The following is a 24,933-nucleotide window of genomic DNA, read 5'->3' as shown; positions in this document are numbered from 1 at the left end:
TGAGGACACTGAACATTGAAGCATGTAGCTCAGGATAGGCACTACAAGTCCCAGCAATGCAAAACCTACTAGGTAACAAGGGAAGTATTAGTGTTGTAACGAACGGCCCAGTGTTTGTGTTGTGTGTAGCTTCACTTCCGTAACATTATGTGATGGTTTCGCTGAACTGTATTGCCGAAACTATGTTGGAACGCACGGCGCAAGTGTTTGGAACGCATCGCGCATGCGCAGTACGCAACAACGTGGCCCGTGTTTGTGTTGTGTGTAACATCACTTCCGTAACATTATGTGATGGTTTCGCTGAACTGTATTGCCGAAACTATGTTGGAACGCACGGCGCGAGCGTTTGGAGCGCATCGCGCATGCGCAGTACGCAACAACGTCACTTCCGCACCATCCTGTGATAGGCATCAAACTGTGACACTACACTGGCGCTGGAAGGAGCGGTGTAGGTTGTGTCCTCTGCGTGCAGTACGTGTGAGCGCTGATAGGAGACTGACATGGCGGCCGGGAGCGTGCGAGTGTTTGGAGTGAGGCTGGGGGCGCTGCTGAGGTCACCTCTAGGGTGAGTAGTGACAGGCTGACACCTATCATCTGTTCGGTATAATATACAGCAACTCGGGGCATGCTGGGACCTGTAGTAGTTCTAGGTCATATGAGGTCCCTCTACAGTGTGAAGACCAAGCTGGTACTTGTAATGCTGTGGAGCTGGAAGCCTCATGTGACCTCAGGAAGGAAATGTGGTCCCCATGTATTCTACATTCCAGGAAATGTTTGTAACTTTGTTTTATTTTAGAATGTATGATGACAGTAAGATGTGTGATCTCTATTCTTCTTTTTGATTGGTGCTGTCACCATGGTAGAGTGTTCATGGACTGTACATATATCCCCTATTACAATACATGGAAGAGGGCAACATACAGCTGGGTGAATATTTCCCCTGTAAACTTTGGGTTACTATTCGAAAGGGCACGCTGCCATGGGAGAGAGAAGAGTCCTGGTACACCCATACCTGGTGTTATGGCTCATGGGGACCCGGGAAAACCTGCTTCTGGGTGCACCCCAGAGTCGTAGGAGATGGTATGGCCCATGGGGACCAGAGAGAAGCTGCTTCTGGGTGCACCCCAGAGTCGTAGTAGGTGGTATGGCCCATGGGGACCAGAGAGAAGCTGCTTCTGGGTGCACCCCAGAGTCGTAGGAGGTGGTATGGCCCATGGGGACCAGAGAGAAGCTGCTTCTGGGTGCACCCCAGAGTCGTAGGAGGTGGTATGGCCCATGGGGACCAGAGAGAAGCTGCTTCTGGGTGCACCCCAGAGTCGTAGGAGATGGTATGGCCCATGGGGACCAGAGAGAAGCTGCTTCTGGTTGCACCCCAGAGTCATAGGAGGTGGTATGGCCCATGGGGACCAGAGAGAAGCTGCTTCTGGGTGCACCTCAGAGTCGTAGGAGGTGGTATGGCCCATGGGGACCAGAGAGAAGCTGCTTCTGGGTGCACCTCAGAGTCGTAGGAGATGGTATGGCCCATGGGGACCAGAGAGAAGCTGCTTCTGGGTGCACCTCAGTCGTAGGAGATGGTATGGCCCATGGGGACCAGAGAGAAGCTGCTTCTGGGTGCATCCCAGAGTCATATGAGATGTTGCGGTCCATGGGGACCAGAGAGAATAGGGCTGTGGGTGTACCCTAGAATAATAGATGATGGTGGAGGCCGTGGGGACAGCAGAAAAGAGGATTCTGGGTGCACCCAGGTTATTGGAGATGCAATAGTCCATAGCAGCCTTTTTCAACCAGGGTGCTCAGGCACCCTGAGGTATCTTCAGGTGTGTTTTGGCAAAATGCCTAAAAATTGTATACAGGCCTGCCTTTTAGTTACACAAAGCCACAGACGTTTATTGTGCACCATTACAACCTTCTAATAGGGATGAGCCGAACCCCCTCCTGTTTGGTTCTCAGCAGAACATGCAAACAGGCAAAAAATCCAGCAGAACACACGAACACCGTTAAAGTCTATGGGATACTAACATGAAAAATCGAAAATGCTCATTTTACAGGCTTATATGCAAGGTATTGTCATAAAAAGTGTTTGGGAACCTGGGTCCAGACCAGGGGGACATGTATCAATGCAAACATTTTATTTATTTTTTAAACGGCCGTTTTTTTTAGGGAGCAGTGATTTTTTATTTATTTTTTGCTTAAAGTGAAACAATAAAAATGAAATACTCCTTTTAAATATCATGCCTGGGGGGTGTCTCTAGTATGCCTGTCAAGTGGCACATTTTGCCCATGTTTTAGAACAGTACCGCAGCAAATTGACAAACTGATCGCAGCTATAATGAATTGTCGGGTCTCGGCAATATAGATAAAATCCATTGAAAAAAAGAGCCCCCCCCCCCCCAAGTGCATTACCAGGCCCTGAACATGAATATTAAAGGGAACCCCGAACCAAAAAGATAAGTGTCTGGTATGGATTTGGGGGGGGAGACCCCTATGCCATTTTCTTTTAATTTGGTGCAGGGTTCCCCTTAATTATCCATATCAGACCTGAAGGGCCTGGCATGGATTTTAAAGGGACCCCCCATGCAATCAAAAAAATAATAATATATATATATATTATTTTTTTGATTGCATGGGGGGTCCCTTTAAAATCCATGCCAGGCCCTTCAGGTCTGATATGGATAATTAAGGGGAACCCTGCACCAAATTAAAAGAAAATGGCATAGGGGTCTCCCCCCCCCCCCCCCCCCCCCAAATCCATACCAGACACTTATCTGAGCTCTCGGGCTTTCACACTGAGACTGCAGGGGAGCAGTTTTGCAGGCACTTTACAAGCACTATTTTTAGCCCAAAAGCACCTGAAAAACTCCCCACTGAAAGGGATCGAACTGTTAGGTTAGGCCAATTTTATTTTTTCCCCCCCTTCATCTCATAAAATCTATCGGCCCACAAAAATTAGCATCATATATATCGGCCATTGGCCACCGTGATTTCTAAATACCGGCATCAGCCAGAGAAAAACCCATATCGGTCAACCTCTAGAGAAGAGACACGTTTGCTGTGAAACAATAAATCACCTCTAACGCTGGGTGTCCTACGTGTGTGGATGTTGCTGCATTATGTAAAACTATTAGAATAGTTTTTTACATTTTAGAATGGGGTGCCTTGAAATTGTCCATAATTGTAAAGGATGCCTTGACTCTAAAAAGGTTTGTAAACATTGGTCCATAGGAACCAGAGAGAAGAGGCTTTTGGGTGCACCCTGGAGTCATAGGAGATGGTACAGTCTATGGGGACCAGGGAGAAGAGTTCTGTGTGCAATCCAGAGTCCTATGAGATGATACAGTCCATGGGGACTGCAGAGAAGAGGGTTCTGAGTGTCCAGCTTATTGGAGATGGTATTTGGGCACCAAGGAGAAGAGGCTTCTGAGTGCCCCTAAGTTTTTGGAGATGGCATGGTCAATGAGGACCATAGAGAAGAAACTTCTGGCTGCACCCCAGAGTCATAGGAGATGGTGCAGTCCATGGGGACTAGAGAGAATAAGGTTGTGGATGCACCCCAGCATCATAGAAGATGGCGTTCATGGGGACTGCAGAGAAAAGGGTTCTGGGTGTCCAGGTTTTTGGAGAGGGTATGGTCCATTTGGGACTAGAAAGAGGCTTCTGACTGCACCTGGGCACCAAAGAGGATATGATTCTGGCTGCCCTTGGTTTATTGGAGATATAGTCATTTGGGACAAGAGAGAAGCAGCTTCTGTGTGCACCCCAGAGTCATAAGAGAAGGTGCAGTTCACAAGGGCCTGGATCTCATCACATTGTCATTGTGGAGAATTCCTTCCATATACTGTACAGTAAAACCTTGGATTGCATGTAATGCGGTTCATTAACGTCTCGCAATACAAGGTGTGTGTGTTTTTTATTTATTTTATTTTTTTAAATCCTGACTCAGGATTCAAGCCCTGGGATGTGCAGTAACTCATGTGGCCAGAGGTGCGGGGACGCTTGGAGCCACTCGGTAACACTCCGTTCCCTAGTGTCTCCTGCGCCCCCCCACCTCTGGCCACATGCGGACTGCATTCACTAGTGGTGAAAACGGAACAAATTATCTGAGTTTCCATTGATTCCTATGGGGAAACCCGCCTTGATATACGAGTGCTTTGGATTACAAGCATTATTCTGGAACGGATTATGCTCGTAATCCAAAGTACTACTGTATTTGATTCATCAACCTTTGTGTAGTAGGCGGAATTTTTTATTTTATTTTTTACATCATGCAGCAAGAAGAAATAGTTTGACCTGACAGACATATAAATGTATTTACAAATTATATTTAATTTTTTGCTGATTTATTAGGCATCTCCATTTGAACAAATAAAAATAACAAACTTAAAAAGTGCCTGACTTATTGATTATTATTGCTCAATTGTCAGTTTGTGCTTTACAGACTAGTTCCTGTAATATTGGGACTGGGGGACCTGGTGAATAAGGGTTCCTGGTGGGAGTTGAACCGAGGACTCCAGTGATTTAGAAGCTACACAATATTGTTCAAAGACAATGCATTGCAAGCCCCTATTCTGGATTGACTCATTTGCCCTTCATGTCTGTAACTAGTGAATGATTGTACAGCAGTTGCATCATTACCAGACACAGCATCTACCAACGTACTGAGTTACCCAATACCTTTTTAATACTGTTTTCATACAAATGTTCCTAAGGTAAAAGCTGAGCAGCTGTATTTTCTGATATACAATAAGATATCTGAACAATATTTCAGTTTTTTTTTTCCTACTTATTGCAAGCAGAACTTTCAGAAATTGCTTGTGAAATAAGCCTTTAATGTCTGCTAATCCCTTTTATTGGGATATGTGAAATGGTATTCTCAGCTCTTGTTGTTAAGCACACTAGTTCTATGAATGTCCAGCATGTATATGGTGGTGGGATGTCCTGTGTGCCATACATAGAGTAAAACGTGTACGTAATGAGAATGAGTAAATCTATGTAGTCGTAGGGTAAGATGTGTGCTATAAAGTGAAGGGACAACTGTGGAGAGTAAGCCTAGGTTCACATTGATACATAGTAGGGGAGGTTGAAAAGCAGACACAAGTCCATCAAGTGCAACCCATGGATGTGATTATATGTCAGTATTACATTGTATATCCCTGTATGTTGAGGTAGTTCAGGTGCTTATTGATGCTCCCTGCTGAGGCCACCGCCTGTGGAAGGGAATTCCACATCCTTGCCGCTCTTACAGTAAAGAACTGTCTACGTAGTTTAAGGTTAAACCTCTTTTCTTCTAATTTTTGAGTGGCCACGAGTCTTATTAAATTCCCTTCCGCGACATGCTATACGATTTGACATGTCAAATATTGCCGGCAATGGCACCATCCGAATCGGTGTGGTGCCGCACCAATTCCCAAAAGTAGTTCCTGTACTACTTTTGTTGAATTTGGGGGGGGCGATTTGTATAGACATCTGTGCAGGAACCTGCAACAGATGTCTGTGAAATCACCACTGAAGTCAGACTACATTGCCGGGTTGAACTTGCACGATTTCTAACCTGCAGCAATGTAAACCTAGGCTAAGATGTGTGCCATAAGGAGGAGGATCAGTCCTATGTAGAGCAAGATGTGTGCCATAAGGCGGAGGATCAGTCCTATGTAGAGTAAGATGTGTGCCATAAGGAGGAGGATCAGTCCTATGTAGAGTAAGATGTGTGCCATAAGGCGGAGGATCAGTCCTATGTAGAGTAAGATGTGTGCCATAAGGCGGAGGATCAGTCCTATGTAGAGTAAGATGTGTGCCATAAGGCGGAGGATCAGTCCTATGTAGAGTAAGATGTGTGCCATAAGGCGGAGGATCAGTCCTATGTAGAGTAAGATGTGTGCCATAAGGCGGAGGATCAGTCCTATGTAGAGTAAGATGTGTGCCATAAGGAGGAGGATCAGTCCTATGTAGAGTAAGATGTGTGCCATAAAGAGAAGGAACAGTTCTACATAGTCAACATGAACATGTTGCATAAAAACTTCCCTTTGTTATGAATACACAAAACTTAAGTTTTGTGTATTAGAAGTTCAGGTCAGCTGGGCTAAGAACCTGAGCAGACAATTGTTATAAGTGGCAATGCATAACCGGGAATGAGGGGGAAAAAAAATGTGTACGCGTTGAACTATATAAAAACTATACAAATACAATATAAAATACCACAACCATCGTAACTTTGTCAATATTACTATGCAGTAGAACTGCACGATTAATCATTTTAAAAAGTCACAATCTCGATCAACCTCCCCTCATGTTCTTAATCTGCCATTTCCACGATTCTATGTAACAAGTGCAAATCCGTTCTCTGCTTAGAGCTGTAAAAAAAAAAAAATGCTTAGCATTGTTCAGCGCTGAGAGATAACTATAAACATTTTGTATAATTTGGTTCTTTTAGATCAAAGGGATGAACTCTGTCTGTAAATTAGGCCAATTTAACCACTTAGACCCCATTCACACCTGAGCATTTTGTAGCTTGAAGCCTGAAGCTACAAAACGCTAAAGGGGGGGAAAAAAAAATCTATTATTCTCATTGGAGATGGTTCACATCTCCAATCCATGTCGCCTGAAGCTCAAACAAGTTCCGAACCCTTTTTTGTCGCTCGAATTGAGCAGATTTGGGTGTTTTTCTTCTTTTAACACAGGGGTTGACAAATTTGCTTGGAATCTAGGAGCCAGCTAAAAAAGTTAGGAGCCAGGTCCGTGACGGCGATCTGGACCTGTCCCTGGCCTGACATGGAGACGAGTGAGGGGAAGATAGCGCCAAGCCCCTCACCTGTCTCCAAGTCATTGCCCATAGCTCTTAGAGGGACATTTTATTTTTTTTCAAATGAGAAATTTTTTTTAAATTGCATTTCAGTGTAAATATGAGATGTGAGGTCTCTCTGACCCCAGATCTCATTTACAAGAGGACCTGTCATGCTTTTTTCTATTACAAAGGAATTTTTACATTCCTTGTAATAGGAATAAAAGTGACACAATTTTTTGTGTGCTTGTAAGTCCGCTGTGCAAATACGGTGTGACAGACAGTATTGCAACGACCACCATTTTATTCTCTAGGGTGTTAGAATAAAATATATATATAATGTTTAGGGGTTCTGAGTAAAGGGAAGGAAGATAGGCTGGCAGGCAGGGGAATTAGCATTGCTGGTTGTAATTCCAATGGCCACCACAAGAGGGCTCCAGGTTCCAGAAGGAACCATAGGATCGTAGAAGGCCTCAAAGCCGGGGGCTCAATTACCGGCGGCACGGCCCGACGCGATCGTGTCGGGGGGGTCCGCGGAGACAGCATACCCCCAGCTGTGCTGCCCCAGGCGCCAGGTCACTAATTCAAGTTGCAAATACGACCTGGCGCCTGGGTTTTGTCAAGCCCTGTTTTAACATTTGGTGACCTTTAGCCCTGCACGAATCGCGGTAAAAAAACGCCGCAAAATTGCGGTAAATTCACGCGATTTTTCGGCTTGAAAACGCTACACTCAGGTGTGAATGCAGCCTTAAAGACTAAGCCTTTTACTGTCACTTGTTGCGTTCAAGTTAAAATCAGTATTTTTTTTGCTAGTTAGTGTTTGGCTAAAGCCATTTATTACTCAACTGTGTTTACTCTTTTTAAATCATAATGACATCAGAAACTACCCAAATAACCCTGATCAAAAGTTTACATACCCTGGTGATTTTGGTCTGATAACATGCACACAAGTTGAATGGCTATTCAAGGTAACCATCCTCACCTGTGATCTGTTTGCTTGTAATTAGTGTGTTTTATATATTTATGTGTGTGTGTGTATATGTGTGTGTATATATATATATATATATATGTATGTGTGTGTGTGTGTGTGTATATATATATATATATATGTGTGTATATATATATATAAGTGTGTGTTTCTGGACTCCTGTCAAACCCTTGCATCTTTCACTCAGTGCTGCACTGACGTTTCTGCATTCTGAGTCATGGGGAAGGCAAAATAATTGTCAAAGGCTCTGTGGGAAAAGGTAGTTTAACTGTATAAAACAGGTAAGGGATATAAAAAGATATTCAATGAGTTGGGCATGCCAATCAGCAGTGTTCAAACTCTAATCAAGAAGTGGAAAATTTGGGGTGCTGTTGAAACCAAACCACGGTCAGGTAGACCAACTAAAATTTCAGCCACAACTGCCAGGAAAATTGTTTGGGATGCAAAGAAAACCCCACAAATAACTTCAGGTGAAATACAGGACTCTGAAAAAATGTGCTGTGGCTGTTTCAAGATGCACTTGAAGAAAGATGGGCTACATGGTCGATTTGCCAGAAGAAAGTCATTACTACGCAAATGTCACAAAATATCCTGCTTACAATAAGCCAAACAGCACAGAGACAAGCCTCAAACCTTCTGGCACCAAATCATTTGGACCGATGAGACCAAATTTGAGCTTTTTGGCCACAACCATAAATGCTACATTTGGAGAGCAGCCAACAAGGCCTATGATGAAAGGTACATTATTCCTACTGTGAAACACGGAGGTGGATCAGTGATATTTTGGGGATGTGTGAGCTACACAGGCACAGGAAATTTGGTCACAATTGATGGCAAGATGAATGCAGTATATTATCAAACAATACTGGAGGAACATTTGTATTCATCAGCCAGGAAGCTCCGCATGGGACGTACATGGACATTCCAACATAACAATGATCCAAAACACAAGGCCAAATCGACCTGTCATTGGCTACAGCAGAATAAAGTGAAGGTTCTGGAGTGGCCATCTCAGTCTCCTGACCTCAATATCATTGAGCCACTCTGGGGAGATCTCAGATGTGCAGTTCATACAAGACAGCCCAAGAATTTACAGGAACTGGAGGCTTTTTGCCAAGAGGAATGGGCAGCTTTACCATCTGAGAAGATAAAGAGCCTCATCCACAAATACCAGACTTCAAGCTGCCATTGATGTTAAAAGGGGCAATACAGGGTATTAAGAACTGGGGTATGTAAACTCTCGATCAGGGTCATTTGGGTAGTTTCTGTTGTGATTTATGATTTAAACAGAGTAAACACAGTTAATTATAAAGGGCTTCAGCCAAACAGTAACCATGAGTGAAAGAAAAGTTTGTGTGTTTATCATTCATATTCTCTGAAAAATGGCCAAGAAATCATAAATTCTGCCAGGGTATGTAAACTTATGAGCACAACTGTGTGTGTGTGTGTCTGTGTGTATATTTCTCACAAAAGTGAGTACACCTCTCACATTTTTGTACATTTTATTCAATCTTTTCATATGACAACACTGAAGAAATGACACTTTGCTACAATGTAAATTAGTGAGTGTAAAGCTTGTATAACATTGTCAATTTGCTGTCACCTCAAAATAACTCCGTCATTAAGCACTTGGCGCCCACACTACGTCATGTGACGTCGTGGGCTTTGTGGTGTTATATCTGAATGATGCCTGAGGCTACAGACATCATTCAGATATCAGCGTTTTCAGCTGGCGACTCCCTGCACCATAAGAATGATCATAGCGGCAATTTCTATTTGTTAAAGTAAATATAATTCAGGGGACAGCTATGCCCTATTTTACTTCGTTTACAGGGGGTAGAAAAGGGGCTATGGGCATGACAAAGAAAAACAAACAACATCAAGGGAATATACCTGATGTGTGAAGACTGAATAGTACAGAAACCACATGTACTGCACACACTACCGGGGGAAAAAAAATATATATATAGCAGTGTTTGCGCCCTGGACCCTGACTGCCTGAGCCAGAAATTAAAAAGTACTTTATAGGTACGATATTACAAAGTATCAAACAGTAACACAACTATATAGTGAAGTGTCCATCCGGCCATGTGTATAGTACATATATGGAAACCTAAGTTGATAAAAAGGGCTGTAGATTTAATTCTGTGTTTTAGGCCTCTCGGAATGAGCGAGCCTAAACGGAATATCCATCTCCTCCCCCCTTTTTTTTTTTTTTTTTTTTTTTTTTTTTTTTTTTAACTGATGAAAGTCCCCCCTCCTGTAAGACAGATTTAAGGCATATATGCTTTTTTAACTTTCATGCCCGTCAGTTTGCCCTGGTGAAATTGGGAAAAGTGGCGGGACACCGGTTTATCTGGATTCTTCTCAAGAATTTCTCCCATATGGATTGTAAACTGTCGTTTGGTTTTCCCAATGTACATTTTATCATATGGACAGGTTAACATGTAAAGCTGCATCAAATTCTGGGTGCTCCCGGTTTAGTAAATCATCCCCCTTGGCGTTTTAAAATATTGACTTGTAGGTTTTAGAGGAGACTTTCTTGTCTCCAGGTTGGCTTTAGTGACCCTAATAAAGCATCACTATAGACTGTCTGGTAGTTTGAATGACATGATGTATGTGCTTGTTGCTTTGTGTAGGAGGTGTCCCCGACTGATGTGCACGGCGGCTCAGCAGCCCAATAACCCCTCAGTGGAGGAGGAAAAGAAGAGTAAGAGCCCAGCAGAGGAGAGCGCAGAGCAACTGGCTGCAGAGAAGGCTAAACTAGAGGATCAAATCAAAGAAATAACAGTAAGTTATGGAGTATAGTTTCCTAAAAAAAAAAAAAAGCCAGTGATTCTGCTCAAGGAGATCCTCATCAAGTATGTCATGGTGGCTGACTTACGTTTTTAAGGACAGTTAATGGCGATTTCACGAAAAATGTTTGGAAAGGAAAATGTGTATTAGATCTGGGTTTTGCTGCTTAGTAACATAAGAGGGAACTTCTCCTCGCCATCTTTTTATGAGTTACAGCAGAGCCTTAATTTGCACATTGCCATTTTACTAGTAAAATACTCGAGTTCCTTTAGAAAATTGTTTTTGTTCCATAATACTAGATTTCACATACAGTGCATCTGGAAAGTAATCACCTTTTCCACATTTTGTTATGTTGCAGCCTTATTCCAAAATGGTTTAAATTCATTATTTTCCTCAAAATTCTACAAACAATACCCCATAATGACAACGTGAAAGAAGTTTGTTTGAAATCTTTGAAAATGTATTTAAAAAAATAAAAAAATAAATCGTATGTATACAAGTATTCACAGCCTTTGCCATGACACTTAAAATGGAGCTCAGGTGCATCCTGTTTCCACTGATCATCCTTGATATGTTTCTACAACTTGATTGGAGTTCACCTGTGGCAACTTCAGTTGATTGGACATGATTTGGAAAAGCACATACCACAGTTCCAAAGTTAACAGTGCATGTCAGAGCACAAACCAAACCCATGAAGTCCAAGGAATTGTCTGTAGACCTCCTGAGACAGGACTGTATTGAGGCACAGATCTGGGAAAGGGTACAGAAAAAGTTCTGTAGCATTGAAGGTGCCAAGGAGCACAGTGGCCTCCATCATCCGTAAATGGAAGAGGTTTGGACCCACCGGGACTTTTCCTAGAACAGGATGCCCGGCCAAACTGAGCAATCGGGGAAGACGGGCCTTAGTCAGGGAGGTCACCAAGAACCAGATGGTCACTCTGACAGATCTCCAGCATTTCTCTGTGGAGAGAGGAGAACCTTCTAGAAGAACAACCATCACAATCGGGCCTGTATGGTAGAGTAGCACATTACAGCCCATCTTGAGTTTGCCAAAAGGCACCTGAAGGACTCAGACCATGAGAAACAAAATTCTCTGGTCGTCTGAAACAAATATTTGAAAACATCTTAGGCCTGATTGGCAAGCAGCGTGTCTGGAAGGAAACCAGTCACAGCTCCTTACCTGGCCAATACCATTCCTACAGTGAAGCATGGTGATGGCAGCATCCTGTGGGGATGTTTTTCAGCGGCAGGAACTGGGAAACTAGTCAGCATTGAGGAAAAGATGAATGCAGCATGGTACAGAGACATCCTTGATGAAAACCTGCTTCAGAGCACTCTGCACCTCAGACGGGGTGGAGGTTCATCTTCCAACACAGCCAAGAAAACAAAGGAGTGACTTTGGGACAACTCTGTTAATGTCCTTGAGTGGCCCAGCCAGAGCCCTAATTTGAACCCAAATAAATATCTCTGGAGAGATCTGAAGACGGCTGTGCACCAATGCTCCCCATCCAACCTGATGGAGCTTGCGGTCCTGCAAAGAAGAATGGGAGAAACTGCCCAATTAATAGGTGTGCCAAGCTTGTAGCATCATACTCAAAAAGACTGTAATTAGTGCCAAAGGTGCTTCAACAAAGTATTCAGCAAAGGCTGTGATTACTTATGTATATGTAATATGATTTATTTTTTTAAATTAAATTTCCAAAGACTTTAAACAAACTTCTTTCACGCTGCCATTATGGGGTATTGTTTGAGGGAAAACAATGAATTGAATCCATTTTGGAATAAGGCTGAAACCTAACAAAATGTGAAAAAGTGCTGTAAATACTTTCTGGATGCACTGTATATAAGTATGGGGAAAATTGCCACAAAGTGTAGAGACGGAAGTGCCTGTTTTGGGACACTTAAAACATAGAATGGTCAGAGAAGGCCGTCATATTTAAAGGTCTTCCCTAAAGTAAGTGGACAGTATTTCTTATTACAGAAACATACACACTCCTGCATTAAACATATTATTTTATCTTATGTGTTAGCTGCTCCGAGTAGCTGACAACTTATTTTGTTTTGCTTTTCTTTTTCCTTGTGTTGTGCTGCTGAGATTTTTATGTTGACCCCCAACAGAATCCATGGGAACAAATTCCATATCTTAAGTTGGCCATAGAGTGATCAAAATTTGGCTGGTTCATCAAGGACTAGACTAATTTAGATGTAGCTGTTCTTAAATGGGTTGTTGGTGGTTTTGCGGCTGCAGCCTCTGATCAGTGTATTTTGGCGGTGGAGATTCCCATTGTCCAGAATACAATGTCCTGGCAGGGAGATTTCTCCATCCTCTTCGTTTGTGTGAATGGAGGACTTTTTTTATTTTTCTGTTCAACCTTCTGGCTGAACCAAAAGAAAGCGAATCATTTATATCCAGATTAAGAGTTTGGGTACAGCATTTGAATAAGGAGTTTGTGCACCTCTAATCTTTTTATTATATTCCCAGGACAAGTACAAACGAGCCTTAGCAGACACTGAGAATTTACGGGTCCGGAGTCAGAAGCTGGTGGAGGATGCAAAGCTCTATGGTAAGTGGTAGAGCTGGGGAGGAAAAGGCTAGTATATCTTGCAGCATGTCATTCTACAGGACCACAAAATACAGTATTTTAAGATGCCTAAAGACTTTACCAGACTACTTATTATTAATAATAATAAACAGGATTTATATAGTGCCAACAGTTTGTGCAGCGCTTTACATCAAGGAAGCCAGTACAGTTTCAATACAGGAGGAATCAGAGGGCCCTGCTGCACACTAACATACTTGTAATTTAACCACTTTCAGACCGGACCATTTTGCTGGTAAATGACCAGACGTCTTTTTACAATTTGGCACTGCGCTGCTTTAACTGGTAATTGCGCGGTCATGCAATGTTGTACCCAAACAAAATTTGCGTCCTTTTCTTCCCACAAATAGAGCTTTCTTTTGATGGTATTTGATTGCCTCTGCGATTTTTATTTTTTGCGATATAAATGGAAAAAGACCGCAAATTTTGAAAAAAAAATGATATTTTCTACTTTTTGTTATTAGAAAAATCCAATAAATTCAATTTTAGTCATACATTTAGGCCAAAATGTATTCAGCCACATGTCTTTGGTAAAAAAAAGTGTCAATAACTGTATATTTATTGGTTTGCGCTAGGGGTGCACCGAATGGGTTTTTTGGTGCCGAAACCGATACCGAAAATGAAAAATACACTAGGCCGAAAACCGAAACCGATACCGAAACAGCACCGATACCGAAAATGACTGTTTTTAAAAAATATTTTCATACATCAGATGGTCAGAGACTGAGGACATATTACAGGAGATGGTCAGAGACTGCAGGCATGGTACAGGAGATGGTCAGAGACTGCAGGCATGGTACAGGAGATGGTCAGAGACTGCAGGCATGGTACAGGAGATGGTCAGAGACTGCAGGCATGGTACAGGAGATGGTCAGAGACTGCAGGCATGGTACAGGAGATGGTCAGAGACTGCAGACATGATACAGGAGATGGTCAGAGACTGCAGACATGATACAGGAGATGGTCAGAGACTGCAGACATGATACAGGAGATGGTCAGAGACTGCAGGCATGGTACAGGAGATGGTCAGAGACTGCAGGCATGGTACAGGAGATGGTCAGAGACTGCAGGCATGGTACAGGAGATGGTCAGAGACTGCAGGCATGGTACAGGAGATGGTCAGAGACTGCAGGCATGGTACAGGAGATGGTCAGAGACTGCAGGCATGGTACAGGAGATGGTCAGAGACTGCAGGCATGGTACAGGAGATGGTCAGAGACTGCAGGCATGGTACAGGAGATGGTCAGAGACTGCAGGCATGGTACAGGAGATGGTCAGAGACTGCAGGCATGGTACAGGAGATGGTCAGAGACTGCAGGCATGGTACAGGAGATGGTCAGAGACTGCAGGCATGGTACAGGAGATGGTCAGAGACTGCAGGCATGGTACAGGAGATGGTCAGAGACTGCAGGCATGGTACAGGAGATGGTCAGAGACTGCAGGCATGGTACAGGAGATGGTCAGAGACTGCAGGCATGGTACAGGAGATGGTCAGAGACTGCAGGCATGGTACAGGAGATGGTCAGAGACTGCAGGCATGGTACAGGAGCTGGTCAGAGACTGCAGGCATGGTACAGGAGCTGGTCAGAGACTGCAGGCATGGTACAGGAGCTGGTCAGAGACTGCAGGCATGGTACAGGAGCTGGTCAGAGACTGCAGGCATGGTACAGGAGCTGGTCAGAGACTGCAGGCATGGTACAGGAGCTGGTCAGAGACTGCAGGCATGGTACAGGAGCTGGTCAGAGACTGCAGGCATGGTACAGGAGCTGGTCAGAGACTGCAGGCATGGTACAGGAGCTGGTCAGAGACTGCAGGCATGGTACAGGAGCTGGTCAGAGACTGCAGGCATGGTACAGGAGCTGGTCAGAGACTGCAGGCATGGTACAGGAGCTGGTCAGAGACTGCAGACTTGGTACAGGAGATGGTCAGAGACTGCAGGCATGCTACAGGAGCTGGTCAGAGATTGCGGACATGCTACAGGAGATCAATGCAGCCTCACTGTGCCAGCAGCCTACCAGTGCCCGCCATGTAGCCTGCCTGTGCCTCACCAGTGCATATAAACATACACATATAAAAACGCGTGCACACACACACACACACACATATAAAACATACAACACACATAACACATACATGCGCACATACACACTTAACACACATACATATAAACATGCACACATAACATACATACATATAAGCATGCACATACATACATATAAACATGCACATACATATATATATACATACATACATACATACATACATGCACACATATAACACACATACATACAATACACACAACACACAGGCATACAAACATATATAGACAGTCTTTTTTTTAAATTGGCAGCTGCAGCTCTTCATTAATCTCCATGCTGGGTACTGCACTCTAGGGGGAGGCAGAGAGCACAGTACACACTGCTAGACGCCTCTGCTTTGGTTTCACTTTCACAGTGAACATCGTGCCCAGCTCCTGCACAGCCGATTTACACATCGGCTGAGGAGACATATGCAGCCACCACTGTGGAGAGGGGGACTTCAGAGCGAGACCCCACAGGCTGACTGCAGCATAGGTGAGGAGGGAGGGGAGCAAGAGAGCTAAGGATAGAAGGACCCCCCCCGTGATGGGCGGCACCGGGGGCGGGGCCACGCCCCGCAAGCCCCGCCCCATTTTCGGCACCAGTATCGGCGGAAATTCTCTTTCGGCTTTTTGCCGAAAGGGCCATTTTCGGCCGATATGTTTCGGCGGCCGAAATTTCGGTGCATCCCTAGTTTGCGCAAAAGTTGTCACATCTACAAACTGAGGTACGTTTTCTGGAATTTACGCAGCTTTTAGTTTACGACTGCCTATCTCAGTTCTTGAGGTGCTAAAATGGCAGGGCAGTACAAAACCCCCCCCAAATGACCCCATTTTGGAAAGTAGACCCCCCTAAGGAAATTGATAAGTGGCATGTTGAGCCCATCGAATATTTTATTTTTTTGCCTCAAGCGATTGAATAATGACAAAAAAAAAATTTTTTTTTTTTTTTTTTACACAAAGTTGTCACTAAATGATATATTGCTCACACATGCTATGGGCATATGTGAAATGACACCCCAAAATAAATTCTGCTGCTTCTCCTGAGTACGGGGATACCACACGTGTGGGATTTTTTGGGAGCCTAGCCGCGTACGGGGCCCCGAAAGCCAAGAACCGCCTTCAGGTTTTCTAAGGGCGTAAATATTTGACTTCACTCCTCACTACCTATTACAGTTTTGAAGGCCATAAAATGCCAAGATGGCACAAAACCCCCACAAATGACCCCATTTTAGAAAGTAGACACCCCAAGCTATTTGCTGAGAGGCATTTTGAGTCCATGGAATATTTTATATTTTGCCACAAGTTGCGGGAAAATTACAAACTTTAATTTTTTTTTTTTTTCACAAAGTTGTCACTAAATGATATATTGCTCACGCATGCCATGGGCATATGTGAAATGACACCCCAAAATAAATTCTGCTGCTTCTCCTGAGTACGGGGATACCACATATGTGGGACTTTTTGGGAGCCTAGCCGCGTACGGGGCCCCGAAAACCAAGCACCGCCTTCAGGCTTTCTAAGGGCGTTACAGTTTTGAAGGCCATAAAATGCCAAGATGGCACAAACCCCCCCAAATGACCCCATTTTGGAAAGTAGACACCCCTAAATTTAGGGGTACACTAGTGAGACTAGGTAATAAATGGCGGGTGCCCTGAAACTATAAAAAAAATAACTAACCAACCAGCGTCACCTGTAACAGTTATATGGTGATCACTGGTGAAAGGGTTAACTAGGGGGCAATCAGGGGGCTTTATGCGGGAGTATATGGGGGTCCCTGGTGGTATAAAAAGCTGCGGCGAACCTAAATACCTACCTGCCTAACTAGCGTCACCTGTGACACTAATACAGTGATCAGAAAAACGATCGCTTATTAGGCTGGGTTCACACTGGAGCGATGTGGGAACGCCACGAATGTGCGGCGGGTTCCCGCATCACATGCCTCCCGGCGGCAGTTCACACTGCCCTATGCGAACTGCTGGGAGTGTCAGTGAAATGTTAATGACACCCCCAGATCAGTTCGCATATCGCAGTGCGATCTGCAAACTCGGATCGCATGGTGTGAACACCCATGCGATCCGATTCTGATGCGGACCAAAAAAAGGGTCCCGTGCAAGTTTGCGGCGGGTGCGGCGGGTGCGACACGAATTCAGCCATACTATCTGTATGGCTGAACTCGAATCGCACAGAGATCGGATGTGATTTGCACTGCAGTGCGGTGCGAATCACATCAGTTCTCATAAACCGCTGCAATGTGAACCCAGCCTTAGTGACACTGGCGACGGGGGGTGATTACGGGGTTAAACCTTTATTGGGGGGGTTAGGGGGGTACCTTAGAACTAAAGGGGGCTAACCCTAACTGCCCTAACAGTTATTACAGTCACAAATGACACCAATGCGCAAAAAAAAAAAAAAAAAAAAAGCAATTGGTGTCACTGTGACTGGGGGGGCAGGGGTAATTGGGGGGGTGATCGGGGGGTAAAGGGGGGGTGTGAGTGTGCCTGGCATGTTCTACTGTATGTGTGGTGTGTTGGTGCAACTCACCGAACCTCTCTCCTCGGTGCCGGAACGAAAAATACCGACACGGAGGAGAGAATACATCACTTCCTCTCCTGTGTTTACATTACAGGAGAGGAAGTGATGTCACGAAGGATTTCCATTCGTCGAGAGCGATCGCGAGGGGGTGGCCATGAATGAATGGCCGCCCCCTCATCCCGGATCGCTCTCGAAGGAATGCCGACCGCCGCAGGCACCGGGGGGGGCCCGATCGGGCCCCCCACCCGCGGGCAGGCAGGGACTTGTATATACGCCCATATGCCTGCCCGTGCCATTCTGCCGACGTATATCGTCGTGCGGCGGTCGGCAAGTGGTTAAAGGTAAGCATGAGACACGCATAACTGCATTATCGGCCCTTTTTTTTTTTTTTACTTACCTGAACCCTCTCTATCACGTCCCGGGGACGAACACGCCAGCAAAAGCCTGTGTCTCGGGTCCTGATTGGATGGATTGATAGCAGCACAGCCATTGGCTCCCGCTGCTTTCAATCAAATCCAATGCGCTGGATAGCGGGGCTGAGTCATACATTCGGCTTCTGTGGGACTTTGAGGGTTACCCACAAGGTAACCCCCGGGAAATCGCTTCTCCTAGGGGGTTATCCAATGCGGGGAGGAACCGCCGAGGGACCCCAGAAGAGGCTGTTCGGGGCCGCTTTACTGTCACTTTGACACACGTTTAGCCACGTCAGGCATTTTTACAGCTTAACACTGCTGTTCCAGATGGCCCCAGGTTTTTATTTTTACAGCTTAAAAATGCCTATACCACTTACAGCTCCTAAAAACCTGTGTGTTCATGGACACATAGAATAACATGGAGAGGTGTTTTGAAGCTGTAAAAAAACATCTGGCACTGCTAAAAGGCAGTAAAAACGCCCTGTGTACATGATGCCTTAGTCGGCTTTCAATCTAAGCAGTAGCTCTCTTATGGATCTGCTATTTAAAGCCTCGTACACATGATCGGTTTTTCTGCAAAGCCTCAGACTTTTGTCTGAAGGGCGTTGTCCAAAAACTTGTCTTGTATACAAATGGCACACAATTGTCTGCCAACAAACACGAACGTAGTGACATACTAGACGTGCTACGAGCCGATAGAGGAAGTTCAATTGTCAAGCGCCACCCTTTAGGCTCCTTCTGCTAATTTCGTGTTCGCAGAAGTTTGGCGAGTGTTGATTCATGCATTTCATTTCGTGCCTTTCATTTTGGTGCTTTTCAGTTCGTTTCTGAATGGCCGTTCGTCAACCAGACATGTTATCTCTTCCGATTCTGCAACATGTTATTTATTATTGGACTTGGAGTTATTGCTTTGACCCAAGTCCAGGAACAGAAGGAGGAGGATTAATTGGACCAAAAATTGGTTGCTTTATTAATCGTGACCAATTGTGTCATATGTTATTGCTACGGGAGCTCCAGGAGAATAGTCCGGATGATTTTTGGAATTGCCTCCGGATGAAAAACCCCTGCTTTCACCAAATCTTGCCATTGTTGACCCCCTATATTAAGAAGCAGGACACTTGCATGAGGCTTTAATTTTATTTTGAGGCTTTTATTTTTTTTTTTATCAGGTTTCTCTGTGCCAACCGGGTGGCTAGAGCCAGGGGCAAGCTGCAATGCCAGGGCCAGGTCCAAAGCTCTTCTAAACCTGCCAACAAGCCCTCCTTTTTGAGGGGATGCCCCACTCTATTGGGTGGGGTGGGGGGGGGGAGGCTGCTGCACTTTGAAAACATTTGGAGACAAGTGGGTCACCTCAACTATGTTCCGTGGTTACAAGCTGGAGTTACCCCTCAGGTTTCTAAGATCCAGTGTTCCCTTGGATCCTCCAAAAAAACTTGTTTCAGGCACTACATCAATTAATGCATCAAGGAGTGATTGTACAGGTTCCTGTATCCAAAAGGGGCGTGGGGTTTTATTCTAACCTGTTTACGGTTCAAAAACCAAACTGGGACACAAGGCCCATTTTTGGATCCAAGATCCCTGAACCAGTATCGGGTGCACCAGATAAAGGGCACCAGACAACCCTCTATTCAGCTCTGTATGAGTCTTCTAGGAAGGATGGTGTCCTTCAAGGTAGTGCCCTAGGCCCAGTTCCATTCCAGGCCTATACAACAAGACATCTTGTTGGCTTGGAACAGGAGACAACAAGCCCTGGATTATCCAATGCTCTTATCTCCTCGGGCACGCTTAACCCTAAACTAGTGGTTGCAGGATCAGAACCTGCGAAGGAAGATACTTCCTCCTGTTAACTTGGCGATTACTGACCAGATGCCAGTCTCTCAGGCTGAGGAGCGACCCTAGAGGGGCTCACAGCTCAGGGGAAATGGTCAAGGACAGAACAGATCCTGCTCATCAGCCTTCTGTAGATTTCCGGGAGTACGTCTGGCCCTACGGCCCTGGACAGTGGAGCTTCAGGACTGCCCCATCGGGGTTCAGTCCAACAATGGCACTGAAGTGGCCTATATAAACCACCCAGGTGGTACCAGGAGTCGTTCAGCTCTGAAGGAGGTGAGCCAAATACTAGCTTGGGCAGAGAGCATTGGCAGTCCATATTCCGGGAGTAGAGACCTGGAAGGCAGATTCTCAGCCGCCAGCAGATCTGCCCGGGGGAATGGTCCCTACACCCAGGGGTATTCCAGGAAATTTGCCAGCGTTGGGAATGAGCAGAGGTTGACCTATTGGTATCCAGGTTCAACAACAAGCTACAGCAGTTTGTGTCACAAACAAGTGATCCTCTGGCAATCGGAGCAGTTGCTCTGGTACCGTATATACTCGAGTATAGGCCGACCCGAATATAAGCCGAGGCCCCCAATTTACCCCCAAAAAAACTGGCAAACTTATTGACTCGTGTATAAGCCGAGGGTGAGACATGCCTGTCCATCCCTGTGTGTGTGTCCGTCCATCCCTGTGTGTGTGTCCGTCCATCCCTGTGTGTGTGTCCGTCCATCCCTGTGTGTCCGTCCATCCCTGTGTGTCCGTCCATCCCTGTGTGTCCGTCCATCCCTGTGTGTCCGTCCATCCCTGTGTGTCCGTCCATCCCTGTGTGTCCGTCCATCCCTGTGTGTCCGTCCATCCATCCCTGTGTGTGTGTGTGTCCATCCATCCATCCATCCATCCATCCCTGTGTGTGTGTGTGTCCATCCATCCATCCATCCATCCCTGTGTGTGTGTGTCTCCATCCATCCATCCATCCATCCCTGTGTGTGTGTGTCTCCATCCATCCATCCATCCATCCCTGTGTGTGTCTCCATCCATCCGTGTGTGTGTGTGTGTGTGTGTGTGTGTGTGTGTGTGTGTGTGTGTGTGTGTGTCCAGCCTACCTTTGTCCCGAGCCTCCGTCCCGTGCCTTGCCTCCTTGCCTCCGTCCCGTGCCGTGCCTTGCCTTGCATCCGTCCCGTGTCGTGCCTTGCCTTGCCCCCGTCCCGTCCCGTCCCGTGCCGTGCCGTGCCTTGCCTTGCCTCCGTCCCGTGCCCTCTTCGTCGCCGGCCATTGTAAAATTCAAAAGCTGCGCCGCCGCCTTCGCCTGTGATAGGCGGAACACTGAATTTCCCAGCAGCCTGTGTTCCGCCTATCACAGACGTCGTATCATCCTCGTCCGTAGTACGAGGATGATACGATGTCCGTGATAGGCGGAACACAGGCTGCTGGGAAATTCAGTGTTCCGCCTATCACAGGCGAAGGCGGAGCCGGAGGCGCGGCTTTTGAATAGAATGGCCGCTGTCTGTCTGCTCGACACGCTGATCGAGCGGGCAGACAGCGATGACTCGAGTATAAGCCGAGGGGGGCACTTTCAGCCTCAAAAAAGAGGCTGAAAATCTCGGCTTATACTCGAGTATATACGGTAGTTCCATGGAGCCAGTACTCCCTGGTTTATGCTTTCCCCCCGATCCCCCTCCTTCCACATTTGTTGCGCAGGATTTGGAGAGTGGGTTTCAGTCATTCTGGTAGCACCAGCCTAGCTCAGAAGGTCCTGGTTTCTGGAGGACGGGCCTTTGACGTTTCCACGCTGCCCCGATCTACTCTCTCAAGGTCCTATATTCCACCCCAATTTATGGTTTCTAAATTTGACGGCATGACTATTGAAGCCAGGGTGTTGACGGGTCGTGGCATCTCAAGACCAGTAGTATCTACCCTAGGGAATGCTAGAAAAGCTGTCACTAGGAAGATCTATCATAAGGTTTGCTTCGACCCATTAGGTCACCTATGTATCCTTGGGACTTGAACTTTGTGAGGTCTGTGTTACAGAAACAAACAATTGAGCCCATCAAGGGAATTCCATTAGACTTGCTGTCACGCAAGCTAGCCTTCCTGATGGCCATCACTGGGGCTAGAAGGGTGTTTGAGTTGGTGGCCCTTTTGTGCAGGGAACCATACTTGATCCTTCACCATGACAGGGTCGTGTTACGACCTGTTCCAACCTTTTTGCCAAAAGTGGTGTTGGCCTTTTATTTAAATAGGGACATTTTGCCTTTTTTCTCTCAGCCTCATTTGGTGGCAGAGAGACGACTGCATTCCTTGGACGTGGGCTGGTAGTCGAGGTATATTTGTCTAGATCTGCAGAGATATCTGCAGTCTAGGGCAGGCAGCTTCCATTGCCAATTGGGTCCATCAATTGGTCATTCAGGCCTATGGTCTGAAACTTAAAGCTCCTCTGTTTTTAAAGTGAGAGCTGGTTCTACCAGGGGTGTAGAAACCGCCTGGGCTTTTCGCCATCGGGTATCTGTGGCTCAGATTTGTAGGACTGCTACCTGGTCTTCAGTGTATCTGTTCACAATTTTATCAAGTGTATGTTTGAGGATTTGACTTTAGGCTGCAGTGTACTGCGGGCTGCCGTCTAAGGTCTGATGGCTATTGTTTGGCAGGCTGTCTCCCTCCCCTCAAGGCTATTGCTCTGGGACTTTTCAGTAGGTAATGAATATTAGCCTAACTGTGTGTCCCATGATGTATGAAAAAAAAAAATAGGATTTTTTTCCTCATACTTGCCTGTAAAATCCTTTTTTCTTTTGAGTACATCATGGGACACAGAGATCCCTCCCCTCTCCTCTCCTTTTTTTTTTTTTTTTTTTTTTTGAGGATTCAGTACTTGCTATAAAACTGATTTACTTCCTGTAACGGAGGGGTTATATAGGGGATCACTTCCTGTCTAAGACTTGTCTACCAATGTCCATTCACCTAGAGATGTCATATAACCCACTAGGTAATGAATATTAGCCTAACTCTGTGTCCCGTGATGTATTCAAAGAAAGGGATTTTACAGGTAAGTTTGACAAAAAAATCCTATATTTTTGTTGCAGGGGATGCCCAAAATATGACATGTATCTTAGTGTAGACTGCTGGGAAAATCAGTGAACCAATCGCACAACGGGAAATTATGTTTCTGGGAGTGTTCTGTATACCATCTGTGTACAGAACACCTCCAGGTTGCCATATTGAATTGCATTTTACAAGAAAAAAAGCTGCAGATTTAAAGTGAAAGGTCATTTTTAAATATATTAAGCCTCATTTCCATGAGGCGGATCCGCTCAGCTATGTCCGCCAGCTCAGCAGGGGATCTCCCCGTTGATCTCCGCTGAGCTGGCGAATGACAGGTCCGTTTCTGCTCACTGAGCAGGGAGGGGCCTGTCAGAGCGCCGCCGATCCCTATGGAGGGATCAGACGAAAACAGAGTGTCCGTTTTCATCAGATCTCATCCGCTCCGCCAAAACTGATGTGAATGTAGGGCCATACGTCCGATTTTATTGGATGTCAGCGGACATGGTAACTGTTGACATCCGTCGCTCCATAGACCTGCATGGTTCAGGTCCGCCTAAAAACTGCCTTCGTGTGAAAGGGGCCTAAATTATATATATTTTTTACCATGCATGAAAAGGGAGTTCTCTTTTTAACCTCTACTCACATTGGTCCAGCACCATCCTACACCTTCCTCAAGTGCTAACATAGACAGACGTAAGTTTTAACCCTACTGTACTCTGCCCAAACACAATGCATTTAGGATGTTTCACTTGTATAAGGTAGCGAGTCTCCCAAATACAGTGGTTCTGTTCAAATTAGTTTAATGTATTTGGATCAGGGAAAACTACATTTTGACCAGCTGCTATGTATTACTGTGCTTCACCCTACCCTATTTAATTGGAACCATTCTTGCTGATTTTTCTCAGGTATTCAGGGGTTCTGCAAGGACCTTCTTGAAGTAGCAGATATATTGGAAAAGGCAACCCAGAGTGTCCCCAAAGAGGAAATCAAGCCTGACAACCCCCATTTGAAGAACCTCTATGAAGGTCTGGTCATGACTGAAGGTCAAATGCATAAAGTTTTCAAAAAGCACGGCGTGCGCAAACTGGATCCTTTGGGTGCTAAGTTTGATCCCTATGAACATGAAGCCTTATTCCATACTCCCATGGAAGGGAAGGAGCCTGACACTGTAGCTTTGGTCACTAAAGTGGGCTACAAGCTCCATGAACGTACCTTACGGCCTGCGTTGGTGGGAGTTGTTAAAAGAACTTAATATATTTTAAATGTTGTAAAGTTATTAAATGCCTGCATATGGCCTTTCATTCCAGGAAACTTCAATTTTTAATTAAAAAAGCCATTTAACTTTGGCTTGTTACACAAATCACCCAAAGCAGAGATTAGTATTGGACTATGGAATGTTGCAGACTTTCATTCCAGTGTTGTATAAGGAAGAGACATGGTGATGAACTTTATAATTGTCCTGAGATGAATGTACATGATTGCTATGTTGTGTAGTGTTTATGCTGTACAGTTACCAGCTGAGGTTTCCTTCACAGCATGTTATTGGGATATATTACCCTGAATAAATTTTTTTTGTTTTTTCCACAAACCTCAGGCTTTGTCTTTTTATGTGCAAAAGTTCAGATTTCCATTGGAACTGATTACTGTTCATAGCTTCAAGCTTTGCCCTGAACTCAGAGGGTAAGTTTTCCTGATTTTGGGGGTGGGGGGGGGGGATAAAACCTTAAAATGATTTTGTAGGCAAACATTAGACCACTTCTTACAGCCTGATGAGGTTCCTGGTCTTATTTGCAGAGGCATTAGATGGAGGAACCCAAGGTGGCTGAAGATTTATTTTTCATAGAGATAATTGTTCATGTTGGGTTTTTCTTAAAAATGCTACTCTCTGCCAATTGTAT

The 24,933-nt window shown here is 45.2% G+C and overlaps 1 protein-coding gene across 1 annotated transcript; it reads left to right on the top strand.

The window, feature by feature from the left end:
* The first annotated feature begins 407 nt into the window (after window positions 1–407).
* GRPEL1 (GrpE like 1, mitochondrial) lies at window positions 408–24,623 on the top strand. The gene is made up of 4 exons (XM_077477832.1): window positions 408–565; window positions 10,403–10,553; window positions 13,042–13,123; window positions 23,941–24,623. The coding sequence occupies exons 1-4, from the start codon at window positions 501–503 to the stop codon at window positions 24,285–24,287; spliced, it is 645 nt and encodes a 214-aa protein (XP_077333958.1). The 5' UTR covers window positions 408–500; the 3' UTR covers window positions 24,288–24,623.
* Window positions 24,624–24,933: the final 310 nt, after the last annotated feature.

The sequence above is a fragment of the Lithobates pipiens genome, unplaced genomic scaffold, assembly GCF_037356315.1.
Source record: "Lithobates pipiens isolate NorthernLeopardFrog02 unplaced genomic scaffold, aLitPip1_a1.2 Scaffold_13, whole genome shotgun sequence".
Lineage (NCBI taxonomy): Eukaryota > Metazoa > Chordata > Amphibia > Anura > Ranidae > Lithobates > Lithobates pipiens.
Note: the sequence above shows the minus strand (reverse complement) of the source record. Positions and strands in the feature narration are given on the sequence as shown.

What these genes read in the sequence shown, in the direction of transcription:
- GRPEL1 (XM_077477832.1), top strand. Translation starts at nt 501, where the DNA reads ATGGCGGCCGGGAGCGTGCGAGTGTTTGGAGTGAGGCTGGGGGCGCTG. An exon ending in ATCAAATCAAAGAAATAACA is followed by an intron (nt 10,554 to 13,041) that starts GTAAGTTATGGA and finishes TTATATTCCCAG; the next exon opens with GACAAGTACAAACGAGCCTT. An exon ending in GGAGGATGCAAAGCTCTATG is followed by an intron (nt 13,124 to 23,940) that starts GTAAGTGGTAGA and finishes GATTTTTCTCAG; the next exon opens with GTATTCAGGGGTTCTGCAAG.